This window comes from Caretta caretta, chromosome 1 (assembly GCF_965140235.1).
Source record: "Caretta caretta isolate rCarCar2 chromosome 1, rCarCar1.hap1, whole genome shotgun sequence".
NCBI lineage: Eukaryota > Metazoa > Chordata > Testudines > Cheloniidae > Caretta > Caretta caretta.
This window is the reverse complement of record NC_134206.1, coordinates 343,811,021-343,827,526: the sequence shown is the minus strand read 5'-3', so window position 1 is coordinate 343,827,526 and position 16,506 is coordinate 343,811,021. Positions and strand designations below refer to the sequence as shown.

Here is a 16,506-nt window from a genome sequence, read left to right as displayed (position 1 = left end):
GGGATTTTCTAAGCACCTAAAAGTTTGGTGTTCTGTCACAATGTCTAATAAAGAACATAAAAGCGGTCATACTGGGTCAGACCAAAGGTCCATCCAGCCCAGTATCCCGTCTTCCGACAGTGGCCAGGTGCCCCAGAGGGAATGAACAGAACAGGTTATCATCAAGTGATCCGTCCCCTGTCACCCATTCCCAGCTTCTGGCAAACAGAGGCTAGGGACACCATCCCTGCTCATCCTGGCTAATAGCCATTAATGGACCTATCCTCCATGAATTTATCTAGTTATTTTTTGAACCCTGTTATAGTCTTGGCCTTCACAACATCCTCTGGCAAGGAGTTCCACAGGTTGACTGTGTGTTGTGTGAAAAAAAAAAAACTTCCTTTTGTTTGTTTTAAACCTGCTGCCTGTTAATTTCATTTGTTGACCCCTAGTTCTTGTATTATGAGGAGTAAATAACACTTCCTTATCTACTTTCTTCATACCAGTCATGATTTATAGACCTCTATCATATCCCCCCTTACTCATCTCTTTTCCAAGCTGAAAAGTCCCAGTCTTATTAATCTCTCCTCATATGGCAGCCGTTCCATACCCCTAATAATTTTTGTTGCCCTTTTCTGAACCTTTTCCAAGTCCAATATATCTTTTTTGAGATGGGGCAACCACATCTGGATGCAGTATTCAAGATATGGGCGTACCATGGATTTCTATAGAGGCATTATGATATCTTCTGTCTTATTATCTATCCCTTTCCTAATGATTCCCAGTATTCTGACTGCCGCTGCACACTGAGCAGATGTTTTCAGAGAACTATCCACAATGACTCCAAGACCTCTTTCTTGAGTGGCAACAGCTAATTCAGACCCCATCATTTTATATGTATAGTTCCTTTTGTGCATTCGGGCCTAGGCGCCTAGCTGCCTCTTTAAGCTCCTAAATCCTTTGGACAAACAGTTCTTCAGCACCTCAATCCCACTGACTTTCAGGCATCTAAGGCACTTTGGAAAATGTTCCCCTAGTGGGAAGAGGAGTGATGTATGTTTCAGGTGATCTTTGTACCACGTACTGCTGTAATCTCAGCCACCAGCTCTGAGTTTGTTCCCTCTCCTGCTCTTTCCAGCCCTGCTCTGCCAGTATTGGCGGTCTCAGCACCCTCTCTACTTCCTTCTCCCACTCCTTGCCCTTGTTCTATGCTGTCCTCATGTATCACATGCTCTCCCAGAGACTTTTTGCCAAGCCACTACGCAACCCTCTTTCGGTCCCCTAAAAGCTCATTTCACTGCTCATGAGAAGTGAGGAATTTTAGACACATCACAAAACAAAATTATGGAACCAATAAGATGCATACACATAAAACTGAGTAAGGGCACAACCCTATTGTCACAACCAACATCCTTTTTGACTCTATCTCCTCTTATTACTTTTATTCATTGCTTCATGTACAAAACCAGGCCATGCTCCTGCAAACAGCTGTGAGTGGGTGGACCCTCGAGCCTCGCCAGAGCCCTGTTGAAGTCAATGATGATCTGCATGAGTGCAGAAGTCCCATTACAGGATCGGGGCCTTAGACTGCACAGTCTTTAGGCTGGAGGACCTTGTCTCTTTGAAGAGCACAGCAGCCTCTGGGGAATGGCATAAATAATGGACCGTGTAAACTGGAATGGCGCTAAGCCGATTTACAGCAGCGGAGGGTATGATCGAATATATTTTAGTATTACCTCCCCCAGAAAGAACGAACTATACGAAGGTATTATCCCTCACGCAAAGACCAAAGAACACCCAGCCAAACAAGACATAATTTATTATTACTTTATTAACAACGCGGCTTACAATTCTTCAAGTAAAAAGGGGATTTCTTTCATTTCGAATAAAAATTAAAATATAACTCTGAATATAGATTTTCATTTATTTACATGAAAACATATATACAGAATACAATCTTACAGCAAACTAACAACATGCCCTTTGCCCTGTTGAATTTTAAAAAGTAAAAACACCAGCAAGTTTGGGGATTTTTTTTTGTTACACACCACAGGGGCTATATACATAAGATCTGAATCGAATCTGCAATACAAACTGGAATGCAAAACGGTCAAAGGACTTCCCACGGACACCACTACGAAGGGGTTATGCTGCTGTTCGCCATCATTATTTTCTCTAAAGAAATCACCGGGTGTAACTGATCATCTTTTGCTGATCTTGTTTTCATTCTGAATTTACTAACCTAAGGGTTGGTTCTATCCATACCGTACAGAAATTACTCACCTCTGTTGAACTGTTTTACTAGTGACAGTCCAATGTCCGGAAGGACTACTAACCCTGCTTGTAGTCTCAATGGTGGCAGTTCTTAAATATCCACACAAGCATTTTTCCAGCAATCAGATCTATACAAAGGGGAAAACTTGGTTTATGTCCGTTAATATTTCCCATTGAGAGCCAAGGGCCTGATCCAGCAAAACACCGAAGCACGTGCATGGGAGCTGTCGCTTTGGTTTCCATGGAACTGCTCATATGTTTAAAGTTTATGAACATGCTTGAAGGCTTGATCCAATTTCTATTTAAGTCACTCTGAGTCTTTCTATTGACTTCAATGGAAATTAGACCAGGTCCTAAAGGTGGGATACACAAAGGTATTTAGGCACCTAACTCCCTTTGAAATCACTTTTGCTGTCATGGGTCCAAACTCAGACATTCTCACCTGTGACCAGATCCCCCCATCCCAAAGTTGGGGACTTGAAAATGCCATAAGCTTCCTCCCTGCGGGTTTCTTGGGAAGCTTCCCCTCAGATGGAATGAGTTTGATGTGGAGAGGTGGCCACCTGAACCCACAAATCCACAGGAAATGGAACCCCAGGTCCCCAGAGGAAAGAACAATCTGAGCCACTGCTCTCCCCTGCCCCATGAGTGCCCAAAGCTGCGCTGCCATGGCCAACTCCCTCAGCAGCCACGGAGGAAACTAAATTCCTACCTGCTAACATCTGAACGCTATAGACAGAGGACCTAGCATTGACTGTATTTCTATTTACTGGCACGTTTTTCTTTTTTGGCACTTGAGTTTTTAGTCACAAGGACCAATCTGAGCCACGTCTATGTCAGAACACAGTGCACCAGAAAAAGAAAAACCAGTGCGAAGGGGCTTGGCATTTCTGAACTCCAAGAATCCGTAATGGTAAGTGGCTTGATTCTCAGAGGTGCCGAGCGTTTGCAGCTCCTCCTGAAGTCAACGAAAAGACTCCAGAAACCATGGGGCCTCCTTTTTCAAGTGGGTAAAGGCTGATTTCGTGGCCTGGCCTTGGCCAGCTGGGTTTGAAAGAGCTGGTGACTGGGTTTGCTGAGGGATGCACCGGCTTTCCAATCCAGACGGGTTTCAGATTAAATTCAGGTGGTGACAGGGCAGATTTACGGGGGTTTGGGCACCTCACCCCGGCTCCCTTTCAATGGGAGTAAGGTGCCTGGCCTACTGAAGTTTTGTAAACTCCACTCGGCGCCTCTCTGAATCTCTAGGAACCTACAGCTCTGTGTACATGGGCGTGCAGGTAGTAGTGTAGACACTACTGCAGTGTACCACTCACCTTCTCAATAAGGGCCCCATCCCGCACGGCGCATCATTGGAAGTGCTGAATGCCATCAATTTCCATTGGGTGTTGAGCACACGCAGGGCATGTCTACACTTACCGGGCGGACCGATGCTGCGGTGATCGATCCACCAGGGGTCGATTTAGCGGGTCTAGGGAAGACCCGCTAAATCGACCACAGAGCGCTCTCCTGTCAACTCCACTGGAACGAGACGCGTACGGTAAGTCGACAGAAGAGTTTCTCCGGTCGACCCAGCAGGGTGTAGACAACGCAATAAGTCAACCCAAGCTACATTGACTCCAGCTTCGTTATTCACGTAGCTGGAGTTGTGTAACTTAGGTTGACTTAACCCCGTAGTGTAGACCTGCCCTCAGTGTCCCCAAGATTGGGTTCTAGGGCTCCAGCCTGCGTCCACCGAAGCAGAGCTGGGAAGGGGTGGAACGTCAGCACCTGGAGGCCAAGTGTCTGAGGAAGTCTTTCTTTAAAACCAAACACCAGTGCCCGGAGGTTGTCATGGCTCTGTCAAATGGCTCGCAGAGGCGACAGGGGCCAGGGGCAATGGCTTCTTGGCACAGAACTTGGGAGCAGCCTAGCAGTGTCAGGTGGGGGGAGGGAGCTCTCTACCTGCTGGGAGCATCGGGGGAATCTTCTAACACTTCTTGTAGAGAGGTGGGAGGAACCATGTTCTGGACCTGGAGTAGGAGTCAAGGAGCAGGGATATTGGCAGGGAGAGAAACAGGAGCTGAGACTCTCCTCCCCCACTCCCCTTGGGTTCTAAGGATGAATATATTTCTCCTTCAGGTTCTAAGGGGTGATCCAAGACATCAGTGAGGAGAGGGGCTTATTAGCATGGGACCAAGGATATTACTTTTGCATCACATTTTACATGGCTTAATAAGACGCCAGCGAGTAGAGCTTTGCGGCCTATAGGCCAGGACCTGGTCTATGCCAAGGGGACACTGGAATACAGTGCAAAGCTGCTGCCATCTTCCCTGCTATAGGGGGCTCAGAATGGGCCAAGCACGGATTCCAAAGTGGAACGTGCTGGCTTGGATGCACCGATTCAGCACATTCTCCCTCTGCCAGTGGGGCTTCTGCAGAGCCTTGACTGTCATTTAGAGTTGACCATCCTTGGTGGTAATACCCAAGGGAGGTCAGTGGCAGGACCACTGCATGCTTCCTTCTTGGAGCATAGCTGCTCTCAGGCCCAGTGGGCTGGGCTAGCACAGTGAGGTTTAACGTACGTCCTTCTCAGTGAACTTGGCAATGGAACCACAGTACTGCTGCTTGGCCTTAAGGAATGACCTGCCAGTGGACAATAATGTTCCCAGCCTTTGACCAGGGTAACCATGTTCAGGCCCTTTAGCCCTTCAATCTACAGAGATAAAATATGCCATTGTAAACCTCAATCCCCAGTCTAAGAGCCAAATTCAGAACTGGGATAACAAGATGCAGCTTCATCAAGAAAGTCTGCACCCGATTACACCCATTCTGAATTTGTCCCAATACATATTAGGTGAAAATGTGTCTGTTTATTCGTATTTGACCTAGCAACTTTATCCACATTTCACTCTAGAGCAATCTTCATTCCAAATATGACCTTAGCAACACACTATTCTAAAACCTTGTTCATTTTCTGGAACTTGAATTACGTGCCGGAAAGAGTCATCCCTCAATTCCGATGTCTCCTTGAATCTTTGTGACAATCCAAGCACCTTGTACAATTAAACTGTGTTCAGAATGGGTTTTCTTTTACATAAAAAATTAGCTAGGAAATTCAGCTCCCCTTCTCTGCAAAGGCAATTATAACAACAGACTAAGTACATCAGTTTGATACCTTCCCACTCACTATTCTAGGTGTCAGTATAATAACACACATGCCACACAGGCCAAGTCAAGGTAATTTCGGAATAACTAAGGACTGGTGGCCACAACTATCAGCTGTCTCCAAAAGGAAGCGAGAAAATAAATGCAGACGGTTAAGAAAAAAAAAAGCTGAAGGTGGGGAGTAGAAATATACAGCTTATGTGGGCTAAAATTAAACTCTGCTTTTTTGATAGATGTGATTTAAATCTCACTGATTATTACCATAAAGAAACAACTACCAGTAAAAGCTCCCCTTGTAACTTTCATGAGACTGTATGTCAGTAGCCAAAGTACCGCCTCCCACACGTGCTGACTGTTGTTTTTGCCGGTGGGTGCTCCTCTTGGCCTCTTCCCCCATGCAGGCCTCGGGGGTGGGGTGGGGGGGGAAGAGGCCGAGCAGGGCCGGGGACTTGAGGGGGAAGAGGCTGAGCAGGGGAGAGGCCGTGGGGCAGAGCAGTGGGCAGGGCCTTGGGGAGAAGATGCTGAGTGCGGGTGGGGCCTCAGGGCAACGCATGGATGGAGCAGGGGTCAGGGCTATGGTCCCAGTGCCGGGGCCCACAAAAGATTAGTCCAGTCCTATGGGTGCTGAGCACCTGCTATTTTTTTTTCGGTGGGTGCTTGAGCCCTGGAGCATCCATGGAGTCGGTACCTATGCTGCCACCCCATGTCTGGACACAGCTAAGGATTTCAAGACTGGACGTTATCCTGTGTGCAAAGTATGCAGCCATCCACACCCTGATTCATTCTTACAGGAGAATTTCACTGCCCCAGAAATAGCTACAGTTAGATGACTTTCACTCTATCAGCACTGTGAACGATCCTAAGTTCTTGCAGTAGGTAACAAGGAGCTCAGATGCATTAAACTCCTCTGGTGAGCTTCAGAATGAGGCAAAGGGGCAGAAAATTCACCAGTAGCAGGCAGCAATTAGCTAGGGCAGCTCAGGGATGCTGAGCTCCTGTGCCACATACCCCACACTCTGGCTTTCCTTCGCTAGGATACAGTCTCTTGGGATTACTGCTGGCTGACAGGTTAGAGCAGCCCTGAGGGTGCTCTAACCTATGCCAGGGTAGGGAATGGTCTCAGCTGAACCGGAAGCTGTAATAGGCTTCCTGGTGCCCCTTTTGGTTGTCCCCTATGCAAACTAGCACAGAATATAATCCGGGCCCTTTCTTTATATGAGTTTAATCATAGGAAATTTTAAAAGAGATGGTGGATATTAAAAAAAAAAATGAGAGTGTTGTAAAGGGATCAAAAGCAATTATCAAAATGATTAGAGTGACATGGGGCACTGCTCTATGTCCAGTAGAATTTCCATTATAAAACCTGTCTCTAATGGCTTGTAGGACAAATTAAGGGTTAATTCATTTATTGATCAAACAAAAAGCCTCAGAACAGGAACAGCCACTTTCTCCTCTTCCTTTAAATAAAGATAATTTAAACTTTAATACTAGGAGCTGCAGGACAAAGCAGCTGAGCCTGATTCTGCCAGTCCCCCATGTATGATACGTCTATCAAAATCAATAGGAGTCTGGAAGGATCCAGCCCCATGTGCAGCCATTTCTTTGTATCCAAATTCCAGAAAAATGAAATTAATTGAGAGCAGAAACAATGGCACCAAAAGGCAAACTAGGAAGACTCCTTGAGAATCTATAGGGCCATCTATATAGAATCTATATTGAGTCAATAGTTCTTGCATAAAACACGCTCCTAAGCAGATTTTGATATAATGTGTAATGGATGTTTCAGAGTCATTACACTGCACCAAAAATCCATAGAATTTAAGGAGTCCTCAAGAAGGAATTTGTGTGGTAGAACCCAGTGGCAGTTAATGATAAGTGGGCTTCTCTAAGCAGACCTAGTCTTCAGGATAATCAGATCCATGTCAGCTGCAATGAGACAGTGTAAACCAGAGTTTTAAAGTTAAATCCAAAAAGAATTGACACCAAAAATCTATGTTGAAGTGATAATGTTCAAGATCTGGGTCAAGAGGACAAAAACTCTGGCATTCAGAATGAAGACAAAGATTACATTTCTGTCTCTACCGGAATGTGATTTGACATCACAATATCCCAACAGCGCTGTGCAAAATTTTCATAACAAACCCAAGATTCGGGCAGAGCTCCCTGAGCCTTGAGGACAATGGCTTGTTTGTGGCTTCAGAGGAAACCATGTAAAAGTCTGTAGTTTCCCTGGAAGCCAGGATAAACGTGATGGTTTGGGCTGAATTTTACCTTTTGGGGGAGATTCATTCGAACCTTAAACTCAAAGAAAACTCCCCCCCCCCCCCAACCTTGGTCCTGATTCTGATCCTGCTTTTGGCAGTTTTATAAAGGTATCAACCTCAGTGGAGTTATCCTGATTCACAACAGGCCCAACGGGAGACAGGAGTACATGAGAAATGGAGAAAAGGTCACACGAACCCCGATGACGCAAACCCTAGGTGCTTCACACAACTCTTTATCCTCGCCACAAAGATGCGCTGGGTCAGGTTCTCTGGTAGACTCCAGCTATTTTGCACAGCTCCAGTGACACACAGGAGCCCCACATCCAGTTGAACTGGCCAGAGTGGCAAAGAACAGCTGGTGCACACTGGTAAGTCTGGACCTTGATGGACATAAACACAAAAGGATGGGTTGGGCCAGATCCTCAGCTGGTGTAAATCAACATCCCTCCTCGCTGAGGTTTTGGGCCACAATTCTGATCTCACTTACCCCAGCATAAATCCAGGTGACTCAGCTGACTTCAATAGATTTACGCAGGTGAAGATGAAATCAGCATTTGCTCCAAAACCTCATCCTTAAATTGGAATGTTCTTGTTTTCTGGGGGTTCAAAGTCAGACCTTGAATATTAAGTGACTATAACTTCATGGGCTTTAATATAAAATACTTCATGCATGCTCCATGGCAAGAATGAAGGAACTACTGTACAGATCCAACCACGGAGACAGAGACAATCAGCTTACTGTACATAGCTATATTGGGCTTGGGAAGAGTTCCTGGGTACTATGCTTTGATGCACACCTTTTAGATCATTGTATTTGTGACTGATACAACAGAGAGCATGGTTTGGATTTCCCGTTTAAAAATCACTTGATAATGTGTTCCTTTTTGCATCACTGTTATATCTCTTTCTTTGTAAGACTGAAAAGAAAAAAAAAAACACATCGATCATCAAGATCAAAGTTGCAGGAAGCCATGGGTCACTTGAACAACGATCACTCACATTTCAATATGAAAGAAGTGTGCTGGAATCACCGAAGGGATCGTTTATGTCCAGCAACTGACCTCAAGACACCACAATCAGCTACAAATGCGTGAACATTTTCCCTATGGAATGTGTTTGCCGTTTGTAGGAAAGTTTGTTCTTTTTTTTAAAAAAAGATAAAACCTTCTGCTATATTATGGCCTTGCTCCCCCACAATATAACACCCTTGGAGAGAGTCACAAAAAGAGAAGGCCGCAACACTTCAATGTGCTTTACAAATACGGAAATATTCATTCCACTTGGATCTTTTGTTTGTTTTTGTTTTTTTTACAGCAGGTGGCTCAGAGCTTCCAATTCCACGTGTTTTGAGGAAAAACCCAAGTGAGTTGTAACATTAAAAATAAAAAGAGAGAGAGGAGAAGGAAATGCAAGGAGCTAAGTAGAGTCAGTTGGCGTATTGTGCATAGAAAGCAACTTTTACTCGCTCGATCTGGTGACACAACTTGATGGCTGGGCCAAGTTTCAGCTCCATGCATTCTTGCACAGTTGGGAGTGTCAGTAGCAGAAGTGCTTGGCCATCAATGTCCTAGGGAAAGAAGAGACAACGAGAAGTTGCTGTTTGTAGACTACTCCACAGCACCTGAAAACGTGGAACAGTAGGTTTTGCTTTAGGGCTGGTCAAAGCGGGACTGACATCCTAGGAGAGGAAGGCATCTAGCCACACAGCAGCAGTATATTAGTGTGTATGATTTGTCTTACACCTAGAGGTTCCAACTGAGAACAGAGCCCCACTGAGCTAGGTGCTGTAGAGACAGTTCCTGCCCCATACAGCTTACACTCGAAATAGACATGGATGAGAAAGAGGAAGTACTATCTGCATTGTACAGGTGGGGAAGCAGGCCACAGAGAGAGGCCTTAGGTCAGACAGGACACGTGAGGCAGAGCAGGGAACTAACTGCAGCATTTTTGAGTCCTATTCCTTAACCACAAAGCCATACTTCCTCTCTGTGCTGCGTTGGCTCCTGACCTGGAAGGAAAATCTCTGTGGAGTAGAGAGCAGTTCAAAGCATGCCCCGTTCAGTCTTTGGCTTCCCCTGGTACTAACAAAAGTGCTTATTCTGATCTGGCCACTGTGAACCAATTTAGGCCACTGGTGCACTGATACCGCTGTTTATCATTGCTGATCACTACGGTCTCATTCCCCCATTGGTCTGTCTTATCCACCTGTTGTCTTTAGTCTTATACTTAGATTGTAAACTCCTTGGGGCAGGGACTGTTTTTTTGTTCTGTGTTTGTAAAGCTCCGAGCATATCCGCTTCTGGTTCATGAGTAGGGCTCCAAGGCTCTATGATATTATATAATAATAACTAATAATAAAATAACTCATTTGACATAGGCCACTGAACAGCCATCAGATGGCAATCATTTTCAGACACAACCAATGGGGTTTGGCTTTGAATGGCAAGTGGAAGATTCCTATAGTTCTTCACTGGTTCCCTTAGTTGCTCAGTGCCCCAGATGAAAGAGATTTTATAACCATTCTCTCCTGGTTTGCTCCTTGGTTCCGCTGGTTAATTAAGAGTTCAAGTCTTTAAGAAAATCAAAAACCCACCAGATTTAAAAGCCAACAAGCAGAATCTGAATATATGATCAGAGGGGAAAAACAGAGGAGTCAAACTGCAGTCAAAGAAATTCACAATGTAGACAACACAGTGAAGGTCAGAAAGAGCATAAACTAATTCTGTCCACAATTAGATTATTTATCATCCTCTAGACGCCTAAACACAGATGATACATGTACATGGTAAGTACTCTTCTCATCACAAACACCTTCTCTGGTTTTTTTTATGTTTCAACTTAATGAACAGGCATATTGCTAGGGGTCCCCAGGTGCTGTCTTGCAGATAGGTAGAGCCAAAGCATTGCTCATGTGCCGTTAGCTGAAGATTGATCCCATAGCACTTTAGGCAAGAGGAGGGGGGTTAGCTTTGGTGTCTTGGCAACATTCCATTCTGGTTAATATCTGATTTCATAGATTCATAGGGCAGAAGGGACCATTGTGATCACCTAGTCTGACCTAGATTCATAGATGGTTAGGGTTGGAAGGTCATCTAGTCCAACCCCCTGCTTGAAGCAGGACCAATCCCCAATTTTTGCCTCAGATCCCTAAATGGCCCCCTCAAGAATTGAACTCACAACCCTGGGTTTAGCAGGCCAATGCTCAAACCACTGAGCTATCCCTCCCCCCCAAAGACCTGCAGAGAACTTCCCCAAAATAATTCCTAGAGCATGTCTTGAGGTATTATTTACTAGAGATCCCCCCTTTAGCATGAATTTGATAGCGGTGGATGTTATTCATTAGCGGAGGAGTGACTAGTTCTATCTATCTAGGGCCCATCGAAAGACACTATTAGCTTGATGACAGAAGTACTGACCTCCCGCAGATTTAATTGCCTTTAATTGGAAGCGTTCAGAACATCCTAAAATCAGGATACGTTTTTAGGAGCCTGCCTATGGATTTTGGTGCCGAATTTCAGTCAGACAATTTCGACCTAGCCTGAAGCCATCCACTGATTCAGAATCTGGGTCTTCTGCGTCCTGGTCCAGTGCTTCATCTAATTAGATAGGGTGACAGTCACACGTGTGGCATCAGATCTCCTGCGTACCATTTAAGTGCCACCTAAGCCCGATTTTAAGGGTGCAGGTGATGCATGGGCCTCATACTGACTCTGACACGGGTGAATTTCACCCTTAATGAACAAGAAAGATCTGTTCTTCACCCTTTTCATAAAGGCTCAGTTACACTTTCCTGTGCTGTGAATAAACACCATTGCTACAGTGTCTACACCCAGAGAGAGGTAAGATGAGGCAGCATACCTGTTCCTGAAATATTTTGGCTAGGGGAGCGCAGTCTGTCAATTTAATAAACCTCACAACGTCAGTCACTGTCCACTCCAATGGATTGCTGTCGAGGACGAGCTTCTCTTCCTCTTCTTGCTTTATTTCCTGCAAGTGCCAGAACACTAGTAAAGAAAATGTCAGTGCCCAGAATGACTCATCTGTAGAGCATGTGGTGGTCTCTGCAGATGGGTAACACCTTATACAGAAGGTTACATCAAAGGAAAAAATATTGCCATGAATTGGAAGCTAAGTAGTCCACCAATATACTCACTTCCTTGACTGGAGTGCACTTCTCTCCTTCAGCGCATGAGAGAGACGGCGTTTTGCGGCCCCTTCTAGCTCTCTCGATGGGAGGGGGTCTGTCTGACTCCGTGCTGCTTCGTAATGTCACTGCTCTTCTTGGTCGGGCTGAAGGTACCTCAGCAGAGGAGGTGTCAGTCTGGTCATCACGTAGCTCTGAGCTGGTTTCTTCGCTCCCTGTCTCATCTTCCATAGCGTCTGGCTCCTCCTCTTCGCTTTCCTAGAGCGAGATTGTCACGGAAACATTATGACATAGGGTTTAACATGAGGTCACATCCTACTCTCATTGAAACTAGTGTCAATCCAGAGTCACACCACTGACTTCAGCTGAATTATACCCCTATATATGCCACAGTGTCATACCATTTAGGCCCCCAAATTTAGATTTGATTTCAAAACCTAGTATTAAAATGAATTTATAGTCCTATTTTTTTGTGTACATGTCAATGAAAACAGGTTTTCGTTTCAGTGTGAATGTTCCTCTGCAGTGCTTGCAACTCTAACATTGCAATCTTGTGCTAAGGCATGAGACCTGGGAACTGAAACTGACTAGGAAAAAAATGAAACTGACCAGTCTTTTCTTCATTGTCTAAGAAAAGCAAATGAGATTTCAAAGAATTCTTCTTTTGAAGACCTCAAATTGATGGAAAAATGTACCACATCCCTTGATAATCTACTCCAAAGGTTAATTACCCTGACTGTTAAAAAGAAGCATTAAAAACTAGTCAAAAATGTTTCGTTTCAAGTTTTTTACTGGAAAATACCATTTTCACTGAAACGGAAACATTTAGAAAAATGTGTCAATTTTGATGATATTTTGTTTAGGCAACAAAAATCGAAACAAAGCATTCTGATGACGTTAAAATGTCCCCCTTTCATATTTTCAGAATGGAATATTTAGATTTTCCAAATAGGGTATTAATTGTTTTTATGTAAATAAAATGTTTAAAAGTTTAAAAAAGTGAAAAAATTGGAAATGTTTTGATTTTATCAAAAGGAAACATTTGGATCGACCCAACAGAGTTTTTTCAGAATTTCATTTAGTGGGAAATTGAAATTTTCTGATTTTCATTCCGTTTTGGACGGAAAAAAATTAACAGTTGCCGAATTTCCTGCAAAGCTGAAAATCCAGGTCCTCATCAGCTCTAATAAGCACAGTATTTCCAAATTTGTAACTCTACAATGCCCCTCATAAACAGAAAATGCTGGACACTGAACATATATATGTAAATGCACACAACAGATGAAACGCTGCTCAGAATTTGAGCTTCAGTAAGCGTCAGTGCATCGTTTTGCCCACGTTTGGGTTTTCTTAATGAGAAATCAGAATTTGGCCAAGGATGACTATACTGTAATCCTGCCATCATTTTCAAACATTCAAGCCCATTAATTTGGAAGGGCTTGAGTGGATATTAAGGCAGCCAGGTTTGTCTTGTCTTACAATTTATGGTTTTGTCTGTTACAAGAAATCATATTGCATAAGTGAAGTGAGTTAATAATGACTATTAACTGCACCATTCAGGGGCACACAAGTCTTACCACTCCAAGGGTAGATTTACACAGCAAAACCTGTGCATGGCATAGCCTACCTGACCTAGACTGAATCCAGCAGTCACGGGAACAATATCGGCGAAGACAGAGCAGCGTGGATTTCAGAGCATGTCGTATAACCCTGGCATGGAGCCTGAGTATATACTTGGCTCACTAGCGCGCTCTGAAGCCTACACTTTGCTGTCTTCATTACTGTTGTTACCCATGCTAGCTGGATTTAAGCTAGCTCGGGCAGGTTAGTCTGTGTGCAGCTTTCGCTGTGTAGACAAACCCTAAACATCACCAAGCCACGCCACTTCCATTTATCTCACTTGCTTAGAGTCTAATCCAAAGGTCATTGGAGATAGTGTAAAGGCTCCCATTGACTTTAGTCCACACCTGATTTTGATGAGTGTATGATTTGGGCCCAAGTCCCACAAATACTTGCTCCTTGTCTACATTCAAAGGGTTTTCAGCTATAACTATATTGGCAACCCCCCCTAGTGGAGAGACAGCTTAGATGGCAAAAGAGTGCTTTTGTAGATATCCAGTAGAACCTCAGAGTTATGAACCTTAGAGTTACAAACTGACTGGTCAACCACACACCTCATTTGGAACTGGAAGTGTGCAATCAGGCAGCAGAGAGAAAAAAAATAAAAAGCAAATACAGTACAGTACTACTAAAAAAAATAAAGGGAAAATATAAACAAAGATTTGACAATGTAAGGAAACTGTATCTGTGCTTGTTTCATTTAAATTCAGATGGTTGAAAGCAGCATTTTTCTTCTGCATAGTAAAGTTTCAAAGCTGTTTTAAGTCAATGTTCAGTTGTAAACTTTTGAAAGAACCACCCTAACGTTTTGTTCAGAGTTACGAACATTTCAGAGTTACGAACAACCTCCATTCCTGAAGTGTTCGTAATTCACGTGTTCTACTGTAACCTGTAACAGTTACCTGAACGAAATAAGCAAAATGCCTCTTTTTGCCAGTATAACTATGTCTACACTAGGGGTTTTGCCAGCAAAGCTATGCCGGTTAGAAGCAGGATTTTTTTCACACTCCTAACCAACATAGCTATGTCAGTAAAGCTTTTAAGTTTAGACCAGGCCTTAACAGGTGCTTAACTTTACCCATGAGTAATACCATTGGATTCACATGGTCTACTCATGTGTGAAAAGTTAAGTGTGTGGATAAGGGCTTGTCGATACGTGTTGTTGCACTGGTTTAACTTCAGGTGTTATTTCAAACAAGCTTAGTTAAATCGGTTGCAAAGCCTGGGTGGACACTTATTTCTGTTCAAGAGTAGTTTATCTGGGTTTAGGTGAAGTTGATTACACACGGGTTTAAGCTAAACCAAAATAAGTCACTTTTAAACAGAAATAAGTGTCCACATGGGACCAGTTTAACTGCACCAGTTCACGCGAGTGTGTAGACAAGGCCTATATCTTTGTAGGATTGAGGCCATAGAATGTAGAGTCATTGGGATGGTCTTGCCTTTCACTTGCTCTGTAAAGCACCTAGAACAATTTTACATGCTGTGAACTTAAAATATTAAGCAATAAGTAATTAATAGAGTATTGATACCCATGCTGACTCAAGTGTGACTTATAAATGTCCTTTCCGCATCTAGCATTTGTATTGCAGTACTGTCTCGGAGCGCTAGTCACAGACCAGGACCCCACTGTAGGTGCTAGGTGCTGTACAAACGCAAACAAAAAGACAGCCATTGCTCCCAAAAGCTTACTATCTAAGTAGAAGACAAGAGACAATGGATGGATACAAACAGACAGACAGATCATCGAGCACAAGAGCACAAGAACAATGAGACAATGAGCATGTCAGCTGCTTAACTATGGTAAAACTTTTGTAGGCATCACAGCAAAGCAGAGATTCAAGGAGAGATTTGAAGGAGCACAGTGAGGTGGCTTTCAGGATATGTATGGGGAGCTCCTCCCAAAGGCGAAGGGCAGCCCTAGGGTGCTTGTTGAAAATTTATATTTCTAAAAAGCAGTGTCATGTGTGGAGACCCGTTCTATAGCAAGGCGAATGAGCACAATCCAACGTGTACCTCTGCAGATCCCACAGCGTTAAAATCGACAGCAGACGACCTCCTTTTCTTCTGTACAAAAATGGATTTCCGCCTCTTTCTGCGTCTTGCTGGCTTGATGTGTCCACTTTTCATGTTGTTATTTTCCCCAATTGGAGGCTTAATGATTTTTTTCCTCTTCCCATAATAATAGGCTGGAGCAAAACATACAGTAAAAACATAACCATACAGAAAATCTAGCTTTTGCTTGCTTTATGCTATCGATCCAATGTAATACACCACTACTTCAAAGCAGCTTTCATAGGGAACTCTAAAGAAATCTTGATTGTCAGACAATGTCCCAAGGAAGAATGAAATACCTGATGCTGTCTTGGCCTATTGTCACAAAATGGGTAAAACTATTAGAATTTAGACATCCATTCATACATATTTATTCACTATAGGTTAAATCCTGAAGTCCTTACTTAATACTTAGGCAAAACTTTTGCTGTACATGCTGAGAATTTTGCCCGAGTAAGAACTGAATAAGAATTCTGATCTGTTGCACCACTATAAATCTGGAATGTATCTGCCAAAATCTATGGTGTTGCCCTGGATTTACATCTGGGTAGCTGAGGCTCCAGTTGGGTCAGATCCTGAAGTTCACAGCATGAAAATTACAGGCCTAACTTTCAACGGTGCAGAGAGTCTGCAGCTGCCATCTGCTTCAATGGGAGCTTCCAGCATTCAGCTCTTCTGAATATCATGGCCAAAGTATTTCTTGAGTCAATGCAGCAAATATCTGACTTCTGTTGATTTCAGTGGGCTTTGGCTCAGGTCCTAAAATAATAAATATTTCTCTATGTAACGGTGACAAGTCCCAAACTGCATATTAGCTGTTTTTAGACACATAGGGCCCGATTCTCCTTTCACTGTGCTGTTATTCAGGAGTGACTCATTTGAAATCAGTAAAATTATACTGGTGTAAAATTCGCGTGAGAGGAGACTGTAACCCAGTTCTACCTTCAGGACCTGATTCAGCAGTCCACTGCTATTCAGCAAAGTTGACTTCAGGGAGGCATGAGCATGTGCTTAACTTTAAGC

At 43.7% G+C, this 16,506-nt stretch overlaps 1 protein-coding gene across 2 annotated transcripts in view; it reads right to left on the bottom strand.

Annotated features, from left to right (window-relative positions):
* Positions 1 to 1,792: 1,792 nt before the first annotated feature.
* SFMBT2 (Scm like with four mbt domains 2) overlaps positions 1,793 to 16,506 on the bottom strand; it is a 192,331-nt gene continuing 177,617 nt past the window's right edge. For both annotated transcript variants that reach the window (XM_048836655.2, XM_048836656.2), the window contains exons 18-21: positions 15,445 to 15,617; positions 11,818 to 12,066; positions 11,523 to 11,651; positions 1,793 to 9,231 (exon numbers count right to left, since the gene is read on the bottom strand). In XM_048836655.2, coding sequence (XP_048692612.2) covers positions 9,091 to 9,231; positions 11,523 to 11,651; positions 11,818 to 12,066; positions 15,445 to 15,617 — 692 coding nt within the window. In that variant the 3' untranslated portion in view covers positions 1,793 to 9,090. The remainder of the gene's footprint in view (positions 9,232 to 11,522; positions 11,652 to 11,817; positions 12,067 to 15,444; positions 15,618 to 16,506) is intronic.